The sequence below is a fragment of the Excalfactoria chinensis genome, chromosome 1 (genome assembly GCF_039878825.1).
Source record: "Excalfactoria chinensis isolate bCotChi1 chromosome 1, bCotChi1.hap2, whole genome shotgun sequence".
In the NCBI taxonomy this organism is placed as follows: Eukaryota; Metazoa; Chordata; class Aves; order Galliformes; family Phasianidae; genus Excalfactoria; species Excalfactoria chinensis.
This window is the reverse complement of record NC_092825.1, coordinates 32,655,175-32,674,901: the sequence shown is the minus strand read 5'-3', so window position 1 is coordinate 32,674,901 and position 19,727 is coordinate 32,655,175. Positions and strand designations below refer to the sequence as shown.

At 40.2% G+C, this 19,727-nt stretch overlaps 1 protein-coding gene across 17 annotated transcripts in view; it reads left to right on the top strand.

Annotated features, from left to right (window-relative positions):
- The window catches only part of GRIP1 (glutamate receptor interacting protein 1), a 297,390-nt gene that overhangs the window by 233,747 nt on the left and 43,916 nt on the right, over nucleotides 1-19,727 (top strand). For all 17 annotated transcript variants that reach the window (XM_072327180.1, XM_072327202.1, XM_072327124.1 and 14 more), the window contains 2 exons: nucleotides 17,674-17,821; nucleotides 19,481-19,650. In XM_072327180.1, coding sequence (XP_072183281.1) covers nucleotides 17,674-17,821; nucleotides 19,481-19,650 — 318 coding nt within the window. The remainder of the gene's footprint in view (nucleotides 1-17,673; nucleotides 17,822-19,480; nucleotides 19,651-19,727) is intronic.

The window sequence follows — 19,727 nt, the reverse complement described above, 5'->3', positions numbered from 1 at the left end:
CCCAACGTCATTCTAAATTTCTTGGCTCTTCCTTAAGGTGGAAGATGACATAGACATCCCACCCTCCAACACCTCCGGAACTATCCACTGACATATTACAAGGAAAACCATATTGGGTTTTTTTTGTCTCTCTTGGAGGCCAGCACACAATTCATGTTCGTGTCGTGCAAACTAAGCACATATCTAGATCTACATGCTACGGCATGTTAATCTCTCATCTTACTGTGCACATTCCTTGTTTATCAGATGCACTATTTGTGCTCTCTAGTGTCAGCACTGTTGTGTTTTCTGACTTAAAAGATTGCTTTTTCACAATAGTCAGTGGGTTATCCCCTTAAGCCCTTCATCTCATGCTGCTACCAAACACAATACGTACTGACTTCCCTGAATCTCATCTTTGTTATAAGCAAACCAGTCAGGCATCAGTTTCTGCTTGCTTAACATGCTTTAATCTACTCTGTTTACATGGTTTAAAAGAAAGATATTACCATTTAAAGACCTCTTGAGACAAATGTATACTATGGAAACCTGTGGTAAATAGTTACTACAGTTTAAACAAAAATAACCCATCATTTTGGTCTTGCAACTTCAAACTTCATTTTTTTATTATCCAGTGTGTAGTGTGATCAGGAGATCCTGCAGATAGTAAAACATGAAAATCGTAGCCATTAGTGGCCAGTTCAGTTTAAATATTTCTTTCAGCCTTTACAGAAGTTGTGACAGTGATAATTTGCAACTGAAAGCAGCACTGAGTTTTCCCAGTGTTGCTTGACCTTCTTCCCTTCCTTACAGTTCACTCTTTACTCATTAGTTAACTCCCATTCATCTCATTCATTTATCACTCTCCCAAAACTTAAAACTATTTGTCTTACATGTAGGATACTTTTTTCACCATGAGGACTGCTTGGTAGTAAAAGAGGTGTGGAATGAACCCTTTAAGAGTATTCACATATACGTATGTTTTTATGTAGTGAACTATATCATTTCCTGTTATTTGTGTGAGCTTACATCCTTAATAGCACTGGCATATTTTTACTTACCATTTTTTAGGTTTCTCTGTGGGGAAGGAGTCAAGAAGGAAAAATTCTATGTGGTATTATATCTTGCATCCCAATAGATTCTCAAATGAATGAGATCCTTTAAGTCCCAGTCTGCTCCCTATTAGCTAGGACCAGCTGTCTAGCCCAATACATATGCACTTCCTGCAGACCAGGCAGAAAAGAAAGACTTAGACCAGCAGGTTTAGAAGTTGTTTGCTGGCAGCAAAGAAGCATGAAGGTTCATGATCCCTCTTTGCATTCCGTTTCATGCAAATGTGGCAGTTTTTATCTATTTTGTTCTTATCTTCATTCTTACTTGTGTTACTGTCTTTTTTATTCCTAGCAGTTGCATGAATTTCCTTTTCCTTACCAACCTAATTTGAGGTTTTTTTTCTAGAAAATCTTAAATCCCCGACATACTCTCTTGTTACAGCCCAGTTTTCTCATGTCTTTTACCAAGTAAGGCCTAAGAAGTTTCCCAACATATTTCTCATTCTCACATTGCTGATTTCCCTCCATAAAATCCTTTTCCAGTTTTCATGCCTATCCCTTTTTAGCACTCTCTCATGTCCTTGTTTATAATGTATTTTAGCAATCCATTCCCAAGTTCCTCATTCCTTAGCTGCTTTTTAGTTTGGTTACCTTCTCATCTCAGTTCCTTTCCCAAGTTCCTCTCCTCCTTGCCCATGAAGACCAAGTCTCCTCTTCTTCGGGCTTTCCCCTTTATTCTCAGTGCCAGATCTGTCAGGGAATGAAAACACATGGGGAACATGAATTTTCAATATGAAGCACACAGAATTTTCTGTGTTGGATGACAAAATACAGTTTTCCCTAATGATGCTCTCAGACACAGCCAACCCATTTCAGTTGAAATAACTTAGGGGAAGAAGAAAATGCAGTCTGAGACGGGTAACCATCATAAGCAAAAATGACACCAAACATTTATTCCATGGCTGGATTGTAAACTGTAAGCAATTAAAACCAAGGTAATTTAATGAGAAGTCAGACAGTTAAGAACAGCTATAATTCCCAAGTGTGTTTGCCCTATTATATATTTTTTTTTACTTTCTTTTCTGTTACTGCTTATGATTTGTTGTTGCAATTTGATAGCCATTCCTATTAGACGATTAAAGAAATAAAGGGAGAGTCATCGTGTTTTATAAGGATTGGGTAAATCTTACTGATATTTCTTTCCTTACAAACTTCTTGATCATCCCTAAAGAGGAATAAATAGAGTTTAGTAGAGCTGTACTAGTACAAATGACTCTAACAGCGCCAATTAACATTTCTCTCTAGTGCTTTTGAACCCATGGACTCGTTAAAAGCAGCTTAATAAACATTGCTCCATACAGGAGAAAAAACTTGAAAGGTGAGATGTTTCTGTAACCAAAAACAGAAAATACAAATTAATTGTTATAAGTTGCTAGGAAAGGGTGTAAGGAGCATTCTCTTCCAAGTTCCACTTCTTGTATGAAATTATTCTGCATTTTCTTGCTGAAATACTGGCAGTGGACAAATTCATCTTGAAAGGCATGTCAGGAAGATGAATCCTATACTATTTCATGACAGACGTTCATTAAAGTAAAGCCTTCCTAATCTGTTGTGCTGTTTCCCCACAAAGCATGTGGTCTGAATCTCTAGATGTTAACTCAAGAGTACAGACACTCAAAAGGAAGCAGCCTCCTCTTCTTTTAGTAAGCATTTAAAAACAAGCAATAGGAAAACAAGCTGTCTTCTCCATCGCCCATTCTGCAAGTGGAGGAAAGGAGCTGATAAACCTCATATGTGTTTTTCTTGCCGGTTTGTTGCTAAAAAAGCTCTTTACTACATATTTAGTTAATGATGAGAAAAGGATTGATCAAATCTTTCCACACTGCCTGAGGACTATCCATATGTGCCATGAAATGTGTGAAAGAATTACCATCTCTGCTACAGGGTCATGCCTCTGGTCAGGTGGAAGCTAAGAGGTCCTTCATTAAGTTGGCTTCTCTGTTAGTATGCTGGTCAACAGCAGTCTAACCAGATTAATGATGTAACCTGATTCATACAGCTATTAAAAAAAAGAATTGAGCAGGTAGCTGAAGTACTTAAATTCAGAGTGCAGGTGTGAAAGTTTTACAAAGAGGATGATAATTAAGCTTCCTGGAGATTAAAGGATCTTCTGGATGTACTATGCAATTCAATGCAAGAGTAACTCGGTAATCGGAAAAGAAATCCAATTAAAAAATTCAACCTTAGATTTGGCTTAGTGGCATTGCAGTCATCCAAGAGACTGAGAAATAAAGGGCAGTTTTGTGTGTGTTAGAGAGAACTTGGGCTGTAACCCTAGAAGCTGGTTTTAAAAAGCCCATCTATGAGGAAACAAAAACAGAAGCAAAATAACCAATCCTGTCTGTATTTCAGGGAGAGGAAAGCACTACGTGTCTCCCAGGAGGAAGGTGTTTAAGTAATCTAGAAATAAACTAGTCCATCCTCTTGGTGTTTTGTCATCAACATGATGCATCCAGACTGTGCAGAAGGGTTAGGTCAAGGGGAGAAAGCTTGAGAATCACTTCATTCATTTCCTGGTATGCCTTTGGGTGCAGGAGGGCAGATTTTTGTCTCTTTGTACTAAGGGCCATGGTTTATTCTTTATTTTGCAGGACACTTACTCTGAATAAGGATGGATTTTAAAATATGAACCTTTTTAGGTGTTTTGCCTAAATATTGAATGTCTTAATTAATGACATTCTGGTGCAAAACCGGCATGAATGAAAAGGATCTGAAGCAGATCCTTTGAGACTGCACCATCAAGTGTTCATCATGTGGGAGATGTGTGCTGCGCAGAAAAGATGAGGCTTGTGAGCTGGAAATGTAGGTAGAGAAAAAAATCGATGTCTAAGCTGAATGGCTTATCTTGAAATCAGCAAAGATACTCAAAGATAATTGCACCGGTGGCATTTCTTACAAAGTGATTTTGTTGCACTGGATTAGACTTCCAAGGCTGTTACTCAGCTGTATGATGAGCGAAAGGTTACACTCTGTGTATTTGCTATTCAAATCACATTCCCCTACAGTAATTCTAAAAACCCATGATAACCTCATTTTGAATCTTCTTCTGAATACATGTTTACCATGCTTAGTTCATTTAAAGAGATCATTTCACAGCCTGTGAACTCAATATTTAGTAGTTCGAGGAAGCGGTGCTAATAAAATATACTCCAAATGTTAGCCCGTGTTCAGAGAAAAAAAGAAAAAATCATTGGATTTTTCTTTTGCTTTTTCTTTTTTTTAATCAACTTGTTAGTGACTGGTGGTATTTGAGCTTCTGAGTCTCGTACTTTTATTTGTAGGGAAGCTGGACGGAGTATTCTGACAGCTGTTATTGACTGGTCATGTTGCTATTACAGTGTAGATGCTGGAGGGCTCTAATGAAATGATGTTAATGTGAACATGCATTCAAAATAAACCAAAGGCAAATGCCTGACTCATTTCCTTCTTAGGGCAGGAGGAGCTGGAAGTGATTTTAAGAAGAGTACTCTTCTAAACCCATTCACCAGTTTCATCTTTAGTTGCAGATCTGACGCTAGCACGAAAGTCATGGCTCACTGCAGCCAAAAAGTGTGCTGAGCCCTCCTGAGGAGAGCAGTGAAGGATTAGTACAGCTTCCCAGGGCTGCAGGTAAAGCTGTGGCAAGTGGAGGCTGCTTCTTCCCTTTTTTGTGCCTCCAGACATTTCTTCCCTGACAAAGTTGTATTTTGATGTCCTGAACCCCCACCAGTATAGAAACAGTCTTTCTTGTAAATGAGTCAAGTCAGGTGCTGATCCAGATCCTCAGTTTGCCTGTATGAAACTGGAGTAGGGCTTTGCTAATGGACAAAAGTGGCTATAGGGCATTGGAGGCAATGAGTCTCTGAGGATAAAAGAGGCAGACAGTGGAGGAACAAAGGTAGGGATGATAATGAGGAAGAAAGAGCTTTCTGGGGCATGTTTTCCTCTTGCATTACACGTGAGCACAAATAACCCATATTGCCTCTGAATTGCAATGTTCATTTCACTTTTATTTCTGGCATATAATCTGAAAGTTTTATGCATGAAAGGATGGTGTATGTTCACCTTGAGGGAGAACTTTGGGACTTACTTCACGTGGCTTAGAAAATCCCTCCACACTTTCTTTAAAAACTCCTAGGTGGGTTTTTCTTTATCCTATAATTTTGTGTCCAAAAGCTATTGCTGATTCAGGTTATCCTACCCAAGTTCTTAATTGAAATCTGAAGGCCTCAAGCAGCTTAGAAGGACAGAAAGAAAGAAAAGAAAGAAAGGAAGGAAGAGAACCAGGGCTGCAAACACATTGAACCTTTGGTATCCCCACTGTTATTTAAATGGTTCTGTCACAATATTCCCAATAGCTGCAAAGAAAATCTAAAGCAAACCATCCCTGCAATTTCTCCTGCCATGTTTTGTCTCAGGGAGTCCAACAGAAGCTTAATAATTTGCTGTTCTTAATCACAGTTAACATACTCTTTTGAAAAAGAATCTTAATTCAGATATTTTAAGTGCTTAAAATGCATTTTATTTTGATTGTTAAATGCAGTCTGCTTAGCTGATTCTCTCCACTGAATTGAGTAGCTTTTGCATGCACATGAAGCTGGATCTAATCCCCAGCTACTGCAGTGCTGCAGAGTGCTGCCCTGAGGCGCTCAAGATGAGAGCAATACTGATCCGTAGGTGAGCCGTCTGCTGCCTTCCGCAAGGTTAACTGAGGCCTGGTCTGAGCCCATTTGGCTCAGTAGAAGGCCTCTCAGTGACTTCAGCTTGGATTTAAAATAGAACCCAGAAGAGAAAAATCTACCTCTTGTCCTACATTTGAAGAGCTTTGCCATTAGGGAAATAAACAGCAGAGCTGTGCTTCTTTGCCCTCCCCCCTGTTTTCCTCAAATAGAGACCCAGCTGATAGCAAAAAAATGTCTCCTGACAGCATAAGGCTTCTACTTCCAGCGCAGTTTGCACCACTAAATCTATCTTTTATTTCACTACCAGCATGAGAGTATCTGCTCTAGGAATTCTACAGCCAATTCAACTCTGAAGTGTAGACAAGACCTGTATTATAAGGAGCTAACTCTAGGCACACTATCTAATAACAGTACTGCTTACACTGCTTAGTTGCACCCAAGTACAACTCAGTCCTCTCCCAGCAGGAAGAGGGAGGTGTTTGTCCCCCTCTACTCAGCTCTTGTGAGGCCCTATCTGGAGTACTGCGTCCAGGCCTGGGGCCCACAGCACAAGGAAGACATGGAGCTCATGGAATAGGTCCAGAGGAGGGCCACTAAGATGATCAGAAGGCTGGAGCACCTCTCCTATGAGGAAAGGTTGAGAGAACTGGGCTTGTTTAGCCTGGAGAAGAGAAGGCTCTGGGGAGACCTCATCGTGGTTTTCCAGTACTTGAAGGGAGCTTATAAACAGAAAGGGGAAAGGCAGTTTACAAGGGTGGATAGTGCTAGGACAAGGGGGAATAACCCTTAAACTGAGACAGGGGAGGTTTGGGTTAGATATGAGGAAGAAGTTTTTCACTCAGAGGGTGGTGCCGCACTGGCACAGGTTGCCCAAGGAGGTTGTGGATGCCCCATCCCTGGAGGCATTCAAGGCCAGGCTGGATGTGGCTCTGGGCAGCCTGGTCTGGTGGTTGGTGACCCTGCACATAGCAGGGGGGTTGAAACCCAATGATCACTGTGGTCCTTTTCAACCCAGGCCATTCTATGATTCTGTGATTCTGCCCATGAAAAGAGAACGTGCCAGGCCCATTTTCTCTTTCCCTTTTGACAAAGATCTTTCTCTTCTGGTACTTCAGCATTAGTATGGGAACAGAGTGTGCATGCACAGTGTTACTGGTTTTGTGATAAGGTCACCACAAAACTGTCCATCCAACAGCCTACAAAAGGGACTCTTGGATTAGCAACCACCATGTGTTTCTTTTGATATGCGTTTTGGCTTCTGCATAACAGACCAGATTTCAAATGTTAATGGTCAGTGTTATAAATCCCAGGAAAGCTCTGTTGCTGCTGGTCTGTCTCATTCAGCACGTTCTGCTTTTCTTTAGTTCGGCAGGGAATGTGAGAGAAGTATCATCTGCTGTGTTTAAACTAGAAAAACATCTGCAGAAGAAAAGCAAAAGAGAAAGGATGTGTTCTTTCTGTGCTTCTTTATGAAACCCCCAGCAGGAGGAACCGTTCGCTTGAGACTTCTGGAAACCACCTCACAGTTAAACCTCCTGATTTTTAAGAGCTATGAAAACTTGAGCAGTTCATGACAAGGTATTTCTTCTGGCCCGCTCCCAGCTTCTCCCAGCTAACTGTCTAGGTCTGAATTATTCTTTTTAGCATTTTCAGGCAAAATTGTTCTGCCATTTTCAGGAATGAGCTTAGAGAAAGTTGTTTTGCCTCTGATGAGAGTGTTGGAGAATCTTTTCTTTGTGAAGATGTGTCTTTTTGAAGCACTGAAATACAGACCTGCACTTTCATAGGTAGTGGTAGAGGGAAAGAAAGCCCTTTTTTAGAAAAGTCTCTTCTTCTGCTAATCCCAGTGAAAATCCATCCACTCAGATGTAACTATATTTGGATGTCCTCGGTGTACCTCTGTGTGCTCAGGAGAAGCAGCATTTTGTGAAGACTTTCTCAATAGATTTTGCATACATTGGATCATGGTTTTCCTTGTCTTTGCAAAGTTTCTTTCAGCTCTTCAGGGATGGGAAAGAGTTAAAATGCCCATGCAACCTTCCTCAGACTCTGTGGAGCATATGCATTATGATACTGTTTTTAGTTGTAATTATTGCATATGATTTTTCTTCATCAGTCACTTGTGTGATACTGGGAAGAGCTTGTTTCTTCTTGATGTTGATGCCTGAAGTAGGTCAGGTGAATCACTTTTTAAATGCCGGATTCTCTCCAATGATTGCAGAGAACGTTTACCCCTCAGTTCTGTTCTACAGATGCTTGCATTTTGGTGCAGCGAATCCCAGTGTAGATGTCTCAGATTGGTCTCTCCAGACTAGCGGATGCTTTTGACCTTCATCTATCTGATCTTCGTTTGTTCTATACAGTGGGGAAAACACTATGTTTATGCATTGAAGGGTGGTTATGAGATAAAATCATGAATAAACTTGTGTTGTAATGCTGCTCCATCCAATAGCTCCCCCTTCCCATAGTGCTCAGGCAAGGATGAGAAAAGTATTCAGTAAGTAAGGCATGAGCAGTGGGAAAAGAAAAAAAGGAAAAGCATTGCTACGAATGAAATAGGCACTGCCTACCTTCTACTTCAGGCTCTCAAAGAGAGAAAATTATGTGATTATGTAATTAAAGAAGAGAGGTAAAAGCAAGTTCATCCAGGTAATATTCATTCTGGGGTTCATTAAATTTGAAGTGCTCTGTGCCCACATGGTGACTGTAATATTTTCCTTTTAATGTTATTCTGTTTGTAAATAGATGGCTCTGTCCTTTTTTTTTTTTTTTTTTTTTTTTTTTTTCCCTTTTAATATGTACTCCTTTCTGTAATAATTTATATGTGTTTTACTTGTTTTAATCAGCTCCTAAATTGTTTGTGTCAGTTTGGGATTTTATTTTATTGTTTTACCATTTGCATAAGCACAGTTTTTCTGATAGGGTCAGCTCAGCAGTGTTGAGCAGAATAACCTTCCTCTGAGCAATGCAGCCTCTCATTTCTTGAGGGCTTTACAACTGAGGTAAGTGAGGGTGGATGAGGAGAGGAGAGGAGAGGAGAGGAGAGGAGAGGAGAGGAGAGGAGAGGAGAGGAGAGGAGAGGAGAGGAGAGGAGAGGAGAGGAGAGGAGAGGAGAGGAGAGGAGAGGAGAGGAGAGGAGAGGAGAGGAGAGGAGAGGAGAGGAGAGGAGAGGAGAGGAGAGGAGAGGAGAGGAGAGGAGAGGAGAGGAGAGGAGAGGGAAAAAAGAAGCCTTGCCAAGGGTGGTGCAGCAGCAAGCTGGGAGGCTACCTGTAGAGGTGGCAGAGGAAAGAGTACATGTCTCACTGCTGGGATTCTGGCAGTTATCAGGTGCTTGGGTTTCTGGAAGTCATTGCTTAGCCGGGATTTTGAGAGATATGTGGAATTGGTTTCGTTTGGTTGGGATTTTATTTATTTTGCTAGAAACATATGCTGCAGAGGACAGGAGATACTCAGACCTCCTTTTTTTACTTCAAATACATGCACACCCCCTGTGGTTCTGTTTCTGTATTACTCATAACAAGTACTTGGGAGGGAAAAATTGGAAATAAGCAGCCAGCGGGTAAGCAATCCTGGATTATTTTTGCAATTTGGGATCAAAGACCTTATATTCAGAACCAGAACTATGTCTTCTGTTTCAGGTTTGAAGGTGAATTACCTAAATTGCTTTTCTTGTTTTTTTGAACTCCTCTGCTAAACTGCTACTCAGATAATACTAAAGTAGAAAGAGAGCAGTTAATAAATTTTTCTGCCTCATTCTGCCAAATTTTCATGTTGTGAGTGGTTGGCATCAAATGACAAAATACTTTCTGCCCTTCCTGGCAACCCCAGAGAGCTGCAGAACTCTCCCTCTGCTTCTTGCTTAGTTGATATCAAGGTCAGATCTCAGCCCCATCCTTCTGCGTGGCAGCATTTTATACAGTGGTTGTGCCAATGTAGCAATTATTTATGAGAGCTGTACTGAAGTACGGACTATTGAAAACAAAAGTTTGGGGGGGAAATTGTATTGATTGTAGAAGAAATTCTTCTCTCTTTGGGAAAGCAATGTAGAATATCACTTCAGGTGTTTTCATGTTGTTTATTGGTGTGGTGGGTTTTATTGTTAGTTTGTTTTTATTCCTCTACTCAGTAAAGAGACCTTGCAGATCTTTAGGCAAGTCTGAAACCTTCTCCCTATTGATCCAAGCAGTTTAACTTTAGCAGAAGTACACCCAAAGCCAGTTCTGCGAGTCAGAGAACAGTGCTTATTACATGTGTAGATGTGGATAACAAGTGCAAAGCAGTGATGAATATATGAGGCAGTGTGGCTCAGAACAGAAGTTCTTAAGCAAAGTCTTGTCATGCACCTCTAGTGCCCCAGGCATCCCAGCTGTACAGCAGCACATGGCTCAGCTACCTGCTGACAACCATAAGGTGCTGTCACAGTCCTGCCCCTTGCTCATGTGGGCAGGGATCTGGGGCCTGTACAGGGAGCTCACTACTATAGCATTGCATTGCATGTTGTTGGCATGTCCTTGTTTGCCTTATCTGCTTCATGTGCACATCAGCTCTTTTATCAAGACATCCAAATTCTTCAGGGCACGCCTTTGCTCAGAAGCTTCTAAGGTTATCTGACATCATTACCACTTTTCATTGCTGAGCGGATTGGAGTGCTGACAGCTAGCGTCCTTCTGCTCTGCAGGCCTTTGAAGAGAATCCAGTTCCACTCTAATTTTTACTGATAGATGGGAACTTAGGGTCATTATGGCAAATAGATGTAATTTGTGGGTACTGCAGCACTTCGGAGTAGTGTCTTACAAGCACACTTGCAAGAGTAGCAGATGTAAAGTTTGACATGACAGCTGTGTCATAGTTTGCAGGCAGAGGTGCAAGTTATGTTTTCTTTATTTGTTCTACTTGTTCTGGTTGATCCGGTATCAAATCTGTACAAGAACTGGCATGTTTTGAAACAAATCAGAAGTCTCTATTGTAGTTTCCTGCTTTACCTGCAAGAAAAGCTAAGCATGAGAAGCTCTTTTGAACATGTGTCTGTGTGCATCTGTGCATCTATGTATTGTAAAGGGAAGAATGGTGTATTGCAGGATCTCTGTGGAAGAGTTAGTATCATTTGCACTGTTTTGGTATTATTTGCACTATTCTGGGGTCTGTCCTATCCTGGGAGATGAGTTTAAAAAGTTACTGTTCTGAGTTCTATTTCTGGAATGAAATGCAGGCAGAAGTCTGTTAGAGCTGACTTCTGCAGACATCTCACACTCAGTCATGCTGTTTTGAGGCTGTTTTCAGGAGCCATCTTTCCATCGAAATTGGATGTCTGAGGCCCAAGTTGCCAAAGTAGCTGTCAAATTGTGTTTATATACTCCTGAGCTCTGAATCCTTGTGCTGCCACCGGAGGATGGAGATTTGAGCTTTCAGTAGTTCTTTTCAGTGCCACCTGAATTTATTATGAAGTAGTCATAAGGTAACAAAGGAGAGAAATGGCAGAGCCCGGGCTTGTTTGGAATGCACTCAGGCTAACCTCAAAGAGGCAGATCCAGGGTCATCTGCACAGACTCCATCAGCCACTTCCCCACACTGGGTTAAGTTCAGTGGTGGGTAAATCTGGTTTTAGATTAACAGTGCAAGTAAAAAGAAAGATGGAGATAAATGAGGAGAATGGAATACAATATAACTTTTGAGTGGAGGAGAGATTTAGTAAAAAATGAAAGATGTCTAAGCCTGAGACAGGGTGGAAGTAGAAGCAAAAGGTAGAAGTAGTAAAAGAAAGAGTGCCACAAGCCTTGAGGAAAAGTCTTTTAAGCAAAAAGGGCTTAGGCAGGCCTTTGGGTCTGAACATGAGTGAAAACCCAAGAAGAAAAGTGCACTCATGGATTATGAGTACATCCCCACCCACACTGTTTTGAAGGCAGAGGTGGTTCCTCAGAGGTTGGTAGGCGGCTCTGAGCTGAGAAAGCTGGTGAGGTTAAGGTTGCAAAGTATGAAATTAGGTAAAGGCAGCTGCTAAGCTTTTGATCTGCAGAGCATGGGTGCATTAGTGGCAGATAAATAAGCTGCAGGAATTAGGTGAGAAGAGGAAAATGAAAAAATTGGGCCAGCCAGTTGACAAGAATAGGAAATTACTTGCATATCGGAGAGGAGACAGACGATGCATTCATTTGAAGACTGTAATGTCTCCATTTTCCATTTGGAGGCTGAGAGGTCCCTCTGATTTCATTGTCACTCATTCTGCTAGCATCCTCTTGAAATTATTCCTATTTCTTACTTTTAAAAGTTGATTATTCTAAAAGTGAGTGTGTAAAATGCCACTGGAAGCTTTTTCCTTTTTTTTTTTTTCTAACAGCAGTTTCATCTTTCTCTGTGAATTCTATGAGCTTTCTTCCAATTAGCAGCCCAGCGTTTCCAGTGTCATGTTGTTATTGGCAATAAAGAAAAAGACATGACTATATTTTTAAAAATGATTTCATTATTGTTCTTGCCCCTCTAACCCTCTAATTCCAGCTGAGCCAGATAAAATAAGAACAACTATTGCTCACTCTATGGCCGGCCTGAAACATGCAGGTGCTCCATAGGCAGTGGAAGAGCGGGAGTCCACATATGTTATAGCATACTGTAAGTAAGTCAGGCCTTGGAGACTGTCAGTGACCCTTTGAACAAGAACATTATTTAATTTTTAAACAGTTGTTTTATTATTAAAGAAACTACCACTCTCGCTCGCTGAATATTGCTGGCAATGTATAATGCCGTCTTACTCTCTTCCAAAACATATTTTAGGGTAAAGTCTCACATGTCATTAAGCTTATTAATATTTTCTGTATTCCAGCCCTCCGGGGAGAATTACAAACACTGTCAATGACTTTGAGCTTTTCAGCCATCATTATCAGAGCTTGCTAACTGGCACTGATTCTAGTTCTCCCCTAAGACCTGGGATGAAAAAATGCTACTTCTCTAAATGCAGCATGAACAAAGCCAGGCTGCAAATATTATGCAATATTCGTATAATAGAATTCTGAAGCCAGGATTGTGTTTCAATACTCTCTGTGTGTGCTTCAGTACTGTGTGTAGTTTACTTATAATATTGCTCTGAATGAATGATAATTGTCCTACCCAGTCATAGGGCACCTTGAAAGTTCCTCCTGTGCCTTTCAGATGCTGCAGAAGTTTTATCCCTACCCCTCTTCCTTGCTGCTGCTTCCCCTTTTGTAACCATTGAGCCATGATCCCACCCTCTATTACCATTTTAAAAAATACCTAGTCAATATTCCTTTTTGCAAAGTGGGTATTTTGAATTTGTTGCGATCAAATTATCTTTAAAGTAAAAGGAAAGGGGATGACATCAGTAAGCAGCCTCCCACCTCCGAAATGTTAGCATTTAAATAAACATCAATCAGATGCATGCGTTCAAGGGAAACTGAGGTAATCATCTAGCTGGTGTTAAACATGAGCAAATGAAAATGCCCCAGAGAAGGAAAGTAAAAATGATAGCAAGATAGCCTGTGGCCTATTTTAGCATGTGACTGGTTTGGTGTTGCTTGGTACATCACACAAGCAATGAAGAACGGTACCAAAATTGGCCTTTTACAGATCTCTTTTTATGACAATGTGGACAATAAACCTGGAGAAGGAAAAGGAATTAGTGGAGAGAAATATGGAGGAAAGACAGGTGGAGAAAAGCTTCCCCACTCTCAGCAAATCTTTCTCTTGTGCACTACAAAGAACTAGCCACTTCTGAGCTTGGTGGGTTTGGTTCTGTTTTGCTTGAGGCCATGGAAAAGGCAGACAGTTGGAGAAGGTCAATCACCTCCCACTGGGAAAGCATGAGAACGGAACTAGCGGGGTCATAGGTTGACTGACCATTATGAGTGTTGCTGTCACAGGTAGGATATGATGGGTAGGATATGATGGTGCCACTGGACTGTTAGGAGTTTGGACAGCTTTAAGTCTGTATTACAGAGAGTACATTTCTTCAATGGACACAAAGAATGCTCTTTCTGAGCTGGTGTTCATTTAAAAAAGATTGTTCTTAAGAATACAAAAAGCAAACCATATAAAAGATGACAAGTTTCATGAAGTGTTTTAAGATGCTATTTGACAGTAATGAATAGTTTGTAGGTTAATGAAGAGAAATGGATGTGAATGCATGTAGCATCCTTGAGTGCTTTTTGCACTGCTTCATCCTCAGTTAACAAGTGCTGTAAAGGGCTTTGCAAAATAGTCTCAATGGGAAGTGTTGCTGCTATAGCCACAGGTCTAAGAAACAAAACTCATCCAGCCTGCTAGAAATTCTGCCTGGTTACCCAGGCTTAAATGTGTACAACTAGCCCTGGACTTTACATGCCCTGTAAAAAATGTATCGACTTTGATGTTCACATTTCAGCTCTGTAGCTTTCCAAAGAATGGCAAATACTTCAGTCCTTCCTGATGTAAACCTATGGTATGTCTGACACCTGAAATATTAAGCCGTATCTGGAAAAATTGCTCCATTTGCTTTTTGTGGGTTGCAGAAGTTCCATGTGAAGGTAATGAAAAAAGATGTGAGGGACAGGAGAGAACAGTGTTTTGATCAAGAAAAAATATTTCTCTGAAATATTGGCTTACCTTGTGACAGAAGTGAGATAAATTTAGATCTCTTAATGCATTACTACAAAACCATGAAAACTTCGCAAGGGGAGGGTTGTAATGTTTGAGGAACTGTACATTTATTTACTGATATGAACCAGTGCAGACTTGCTATATACACATATATGTGTGACATATAAATACTGCTTTCAGTCAGAGAATCACAACAGAAGAGAAGGCTACACAGACCTGCTATATACAGCTTTAAGGTGAAAAGATTGTTAGCCCGTTTACATGTCATGGGAAGGAAGCTTAGCAAGAGGGAAATTAGTGTGAGATAGCGAGGCATCCACTTCTCACTCACACTATTGCTAGAAGGTACAGCAGCATCCGGGCAAGATCAGCGGCAGAGTTGTGGAGATGTGTGGTTCAACTGGTTCAGTAAGCCCTTTAAGGTTTTGACATACTGCCTCCTTGTCCATTTCTTTAAAACCACTCCAAAAATTGTTATTTTGGAATGACTTCTGAAAAATGTAAGAAGGCGTAAGAAACCTTTCAGTTAAATGTGTAACACGGACAGTAGGAATGGGACTCAGTGTTCCCCTACTAGAACACGCTCTCTGTACATCAGTACTTTCCACCTTGAAGTACAAGAGGGCTTTGTAGGAGGATTAAAAGCATAGTAGAATAACGGTTTGATTTCTTGAAGATTTTGCGGAATTTATGATTGCAAGCTGTCCCTGAAGCCTTTTCCTATTTAAGGGCACTTTGTAAGCACTGTTTTCCGAGTATATTCTTTGTTGCCTAAAGCAGGTAGCTCTCTTTTTGGCCTGCCCTGCTGTGGGAGTCCCAAAGTGTTTTTGTGTCCCCCAGCAGCCCCCAGCTGTTGGACTGGATTTAACGATTACACCATGAGGATATGCAAGTGTTAGTAGATGCATACGTTTGTGAGTATATAAGCAAAGATATGTAAAGTGACCAGGTGTGCTTCCCATCCACTGGAAATCAGTGTTTCTTTTAACCTTCAGAATAAGTTGTGATTATTGTTTGAGGTGAGCAGAGGTTGTCACACTTATTTCATACAAAACTTTTTATGTGTCGTATAGCATGTTTATACCCCATAAGAAATTCCTGCTGCCAGTGGTTAAAGGTAGCAAATAAAAAAGCTGTCGTGCTTGCTAACAGAAGAAACATATTAGCATGCAGAAAGCAGTGCTGCAACCTATGGGAGGTTTTAATCACGCCTCGTGTACTGATTGAGATGCAGTGTTCAAAGGTGAGAAAAATTATTAACAAAATCAAAAATCTGGAGCATTTTTCATGCAAACATTCATCAGTATATCTTATGTAATTATGTAGCCAATAAATCAACATAGTCTGTAAGTGCTTCAGTCACGGTGTAAATATCTTAATGACTGAAACATCCTCACACATGAATAATTTATACCTGTATCATTCATTTTTCATACCCATGCTTTACTTCGACATGATGAACTAATCCCTCTCTGTCAGGGAATGTATGCTTGATTATTGCCCTCTGATTTCTCTTCCTTGTGTTTATTATCCACAGTTAGACACACTCCACTTCTTCTTTTCTGGTTCCTCTAATGTAGTTATCCTATTTATTCATCCTGTCTTTCTTGCTTTGCCTTCCCAGTGCATTTTAACAGGCACCTGGGAAATAATGGTGGGACATAAGCTGATATTGTGTTTCTCAAATAATTCTGTAGCACCATCTTGAAAGATGTATTCATTCTTGACAGATTACATTTGAATATATAGCTTCCCTTCCTCTCCTCAAGGCAATCGCTAAGGAACGGACCTGTAATGATTAGTAACAACTTGAGTTTTATCATTTCCTGGATCCATCCGAGTTCAAACCTTTGTCACAGTACTCATGACAAGCATCCTTCATGACCTCTTCCCATACATTTGTAAACATGAGCTTGTTTGTAGTTCCAGAAAATACTGAAATTTTCAAGAAGAAAAAAAAACCCTGTTCTTCAACACAGGAATTGGGAATTCTTAAATTGTGCTCTGCTTATTCAGCTGTGTGCACCCTGCCCAGCTTAGGCACTAAACCAGAGCATTTAAGACATCAGTTTGATTGCCGTAAGGATTCCTCCTTTAATTACCAGAGGAGGACAGGTAGTTGCTAAGGGCCGTTCACCCAGCTTTAAATCTATTAGTACCTGAAGTACCAGACAGTGATGATTCTGGTTGGACTCTCTTTTGGGATCGTAGTTTATGGTTTGGTTCAGATTTATAGAGAACCTTATTTTGGTGGTGTCTGTGGAAGTTCAGCCTTTAAAAAGTCAGTCCCCAGTTGGGCTCAGAAATACATAGCTCAGAGTTAATGGGCACTTTCAAAAATATTGAGTGTCTCTTTCTAACTCTCAAGGGAAAAAAACGATGAGAGGGTTGTAAAAATTGTCTGAATTTGTGGGGGAAAAGTGTGTTTTATAATTCTTAACTGTTGCTTTATTGGTATTGTATGTTATTCCATCCAAGCACGTTTTTCTCTTCATGTCTGTGTCCAACTTACCTGCATTACTCTCCAGCTATGAAGAACACCTCGCATGACTAGGAGTTAAAATTCTCATACTGTTTGTTGTATCATCATATATAGCTTGTTCCATTTGTACAGCAATATACAGCTTCACAGTCTTACTTTTCTGCGGCAGGATGACATTTTTGGACTCATTTTTTAGGTTCTAGACTATATGGAGTACCTTGATCCCTATCTTTTCCATGCTCCATCTGCAACTTTTTTACAGCTTTTGAGAGATGTCGCAGCTGTACATTTTCCTTGTGTTCTTATAGCAGACTCCAGTACTCCATGTACATGAATTGATACTGTTGTATAGTACGTCATCAGGTAGCTTTACTCCAGCATGTCTCTACTTACACACTTTCTTTTACTCTGATGGTAAGTATCTCTGAAGTCTTCTCATATCACTTACTTTGCCACAGTCCTTTTACATCCTTACAGGACTCCTTCACTTACTGTATTGTAACTAAGGTCATTTGTTGATAGATGGGTATCAACTGGTAAGTATTCTCAGGCAGTCTCCAGAACATGCTTCACCCCTATCACTGACTGCCTTATTTTGGTATTTATGAAGCAGCTTTCTTTTTTGACTGTTTGCTCATCTATTTATTTGTGACCTGTTGGAAAACAGTACTTTATCCCATGACAGTTCTTCATGCCTAAACTGGGGACATTCCAGAATTTTTCCATGTGTCATAATGTCTGATAAGAGAAATTAGAATAGACTTAATTTTATTCGGGAAAAAAAAATAATAAAAAAGAAAATGGCATAAAGACTACATTGGTATTGTACTCAATTTTTGTTGTCTAATCTTAACAGATTCGGTTTCAACAGCATCTGGACCACTGCTTGTTGAAGTTGCCAAAACTCCTGGTGCTGCTCTTGGGGTTGCACTGTCCACTTCGATGTGTTGCAACAAACAGGTCATTGTCATAGACAAAATCAAATCTGCAAGCATTGCAGACAGGTGAGTGTGACATAGAGCTGACACTGCATATCCATGCATTTTTCTTTTAATTTATTTTTTTTTCCCCTTTTTTGCTTTAATTGGTGTTGTTTTGAAGAAACTTGTCCTTATTTAGATGAACTTGACTGAGCCATATGCTATCAGGGTTGCTAGGTCTTAAAATCAGCACTTTGTCAGATCATTGTTCCATACTGCAGAGTTTAAGAATTCCAGGGCACCATTTACGTTAGCTAGTTCACGAAATTTTTAATGACATAAGCCAGTTCCAATGTAATACATGGCTGTTGGTTGCTCTGTACAACACAGGAGTTTAGAGGTTTGTTCTGACTTAAATGTAATGCTGCAGAAGAAATTAATATTAAGGAAAAAAAACAACAAAACAACAGCAACAACAACAAAACCACTACTGGAATACATACAGTAAGCTCACAATATGGAACAGCTGTCAAGGGAAGTAAATTTTAAGGCTTTGCAACCTTGAAGTGTTATTTTAGAATATACCATTTATTCTTGTGTTACAGTGAAATGGAACTTCTGTCTGGATTTTCTTATTGACATTTTAGAATACAATTGAGTTATTAGGAAGACTGGCTTCTGTATTTCAGAGTTATTTTGCTGTAATTTTTCAACTTCATTTAAACCCCATTCTACTGTGTTTAGCTCAGATGGTATGTAAAATAGAGGGGAAAAAATACAAGTATTTTTCCCTTGTGTTCTAAAGCTGTAGCAGAGCTGTGGGATTTATCTTTGTGTATGTGTGTGTGCGTGTGTGTGTTTTTACATATACAGTGTGTTTCTATATACATACCTCAATCTAAAAATTCCCTAAATATTACGTTTCAGCAGCAAATTCCTCCTGCATGTTCCCAGTCACCCTACCTTGTAACACCTCTTTGACAGTGGTGCTTTGGGTAGCACCCACTTGTAGCAGTGAGTCTACAGCTCCTCTGTGGGCTTTTCCCTACAGTAGAAACTTTGAGAGTGACGGCCATTGATCCAGGGGTGTTCTCCAGTTCAATGGTGCAGGATGCTTTAATTTTCTCCCTCTGTTTTTTCCCATTTCGCAGGGGGTAACCAATTAAAGGAGCTGTCCACTTGACTGGTACGTCGGGATGCTGACTGCTGTGTTTGCATTTCTCAACTCATCCAGTAGCCAGTCTCTTGAGTGCAGCAATATTTAGCAGATAGCCCCCTCCCCACCCAATTCCTTAAGTCGCCATGCTAGCCCTGGTTTCATTATTTGTTTGACTACTGCATAATTTCATCATCATTTACAGCTTTTGTACTAATAAATGTTTGAACTGTAACTCAAAAAATGATGAACTGGGTGCTTGTGTGAGGGATATGTGACCAAGTTATTTGAGTCTCCTTAAGTTCTTCTCATTTATTCTGCCGCCATTTGCATATATTTTAGTAGTCAGCTACCCCATTGCAGTTCTGTGAGTGATGTCTTGGCATATGCTGTATTAACTGAATTGTTTTTAAGGTTTGTACTAATAGATATAAAGTCTCACCAGTGACAATGCCTACAAAACACAAATCTCTCCCGAAAAAGAAAGAAAACGCTCATAGTTGTCATGACCAGTTTGAAGGCAGTAAAACTCATTTTCCCAGCAGAGAGCATACCTGATCATACTGAGTTTTTCCCCTTTTATATAGATGTGGTGCATTACACGTAGGAGACCATATTCTGTCCATTGATGGTACCAGCATGGAGTACTGTACGCTGGCAGAAGCAACACAGTTTCTTGCTAATGCAGCGGATAATGTGAAACTTGAGATACTTCCTCACCACCAGACACGGCTAGCACTGAAAGGTCCAGAGCATGGTAAGAAAATCTGTAACACCAAATTCCACTTTATATTCCTGTCTTTTACTTTGCCTGCACTTGCTGTATGGCCAAGA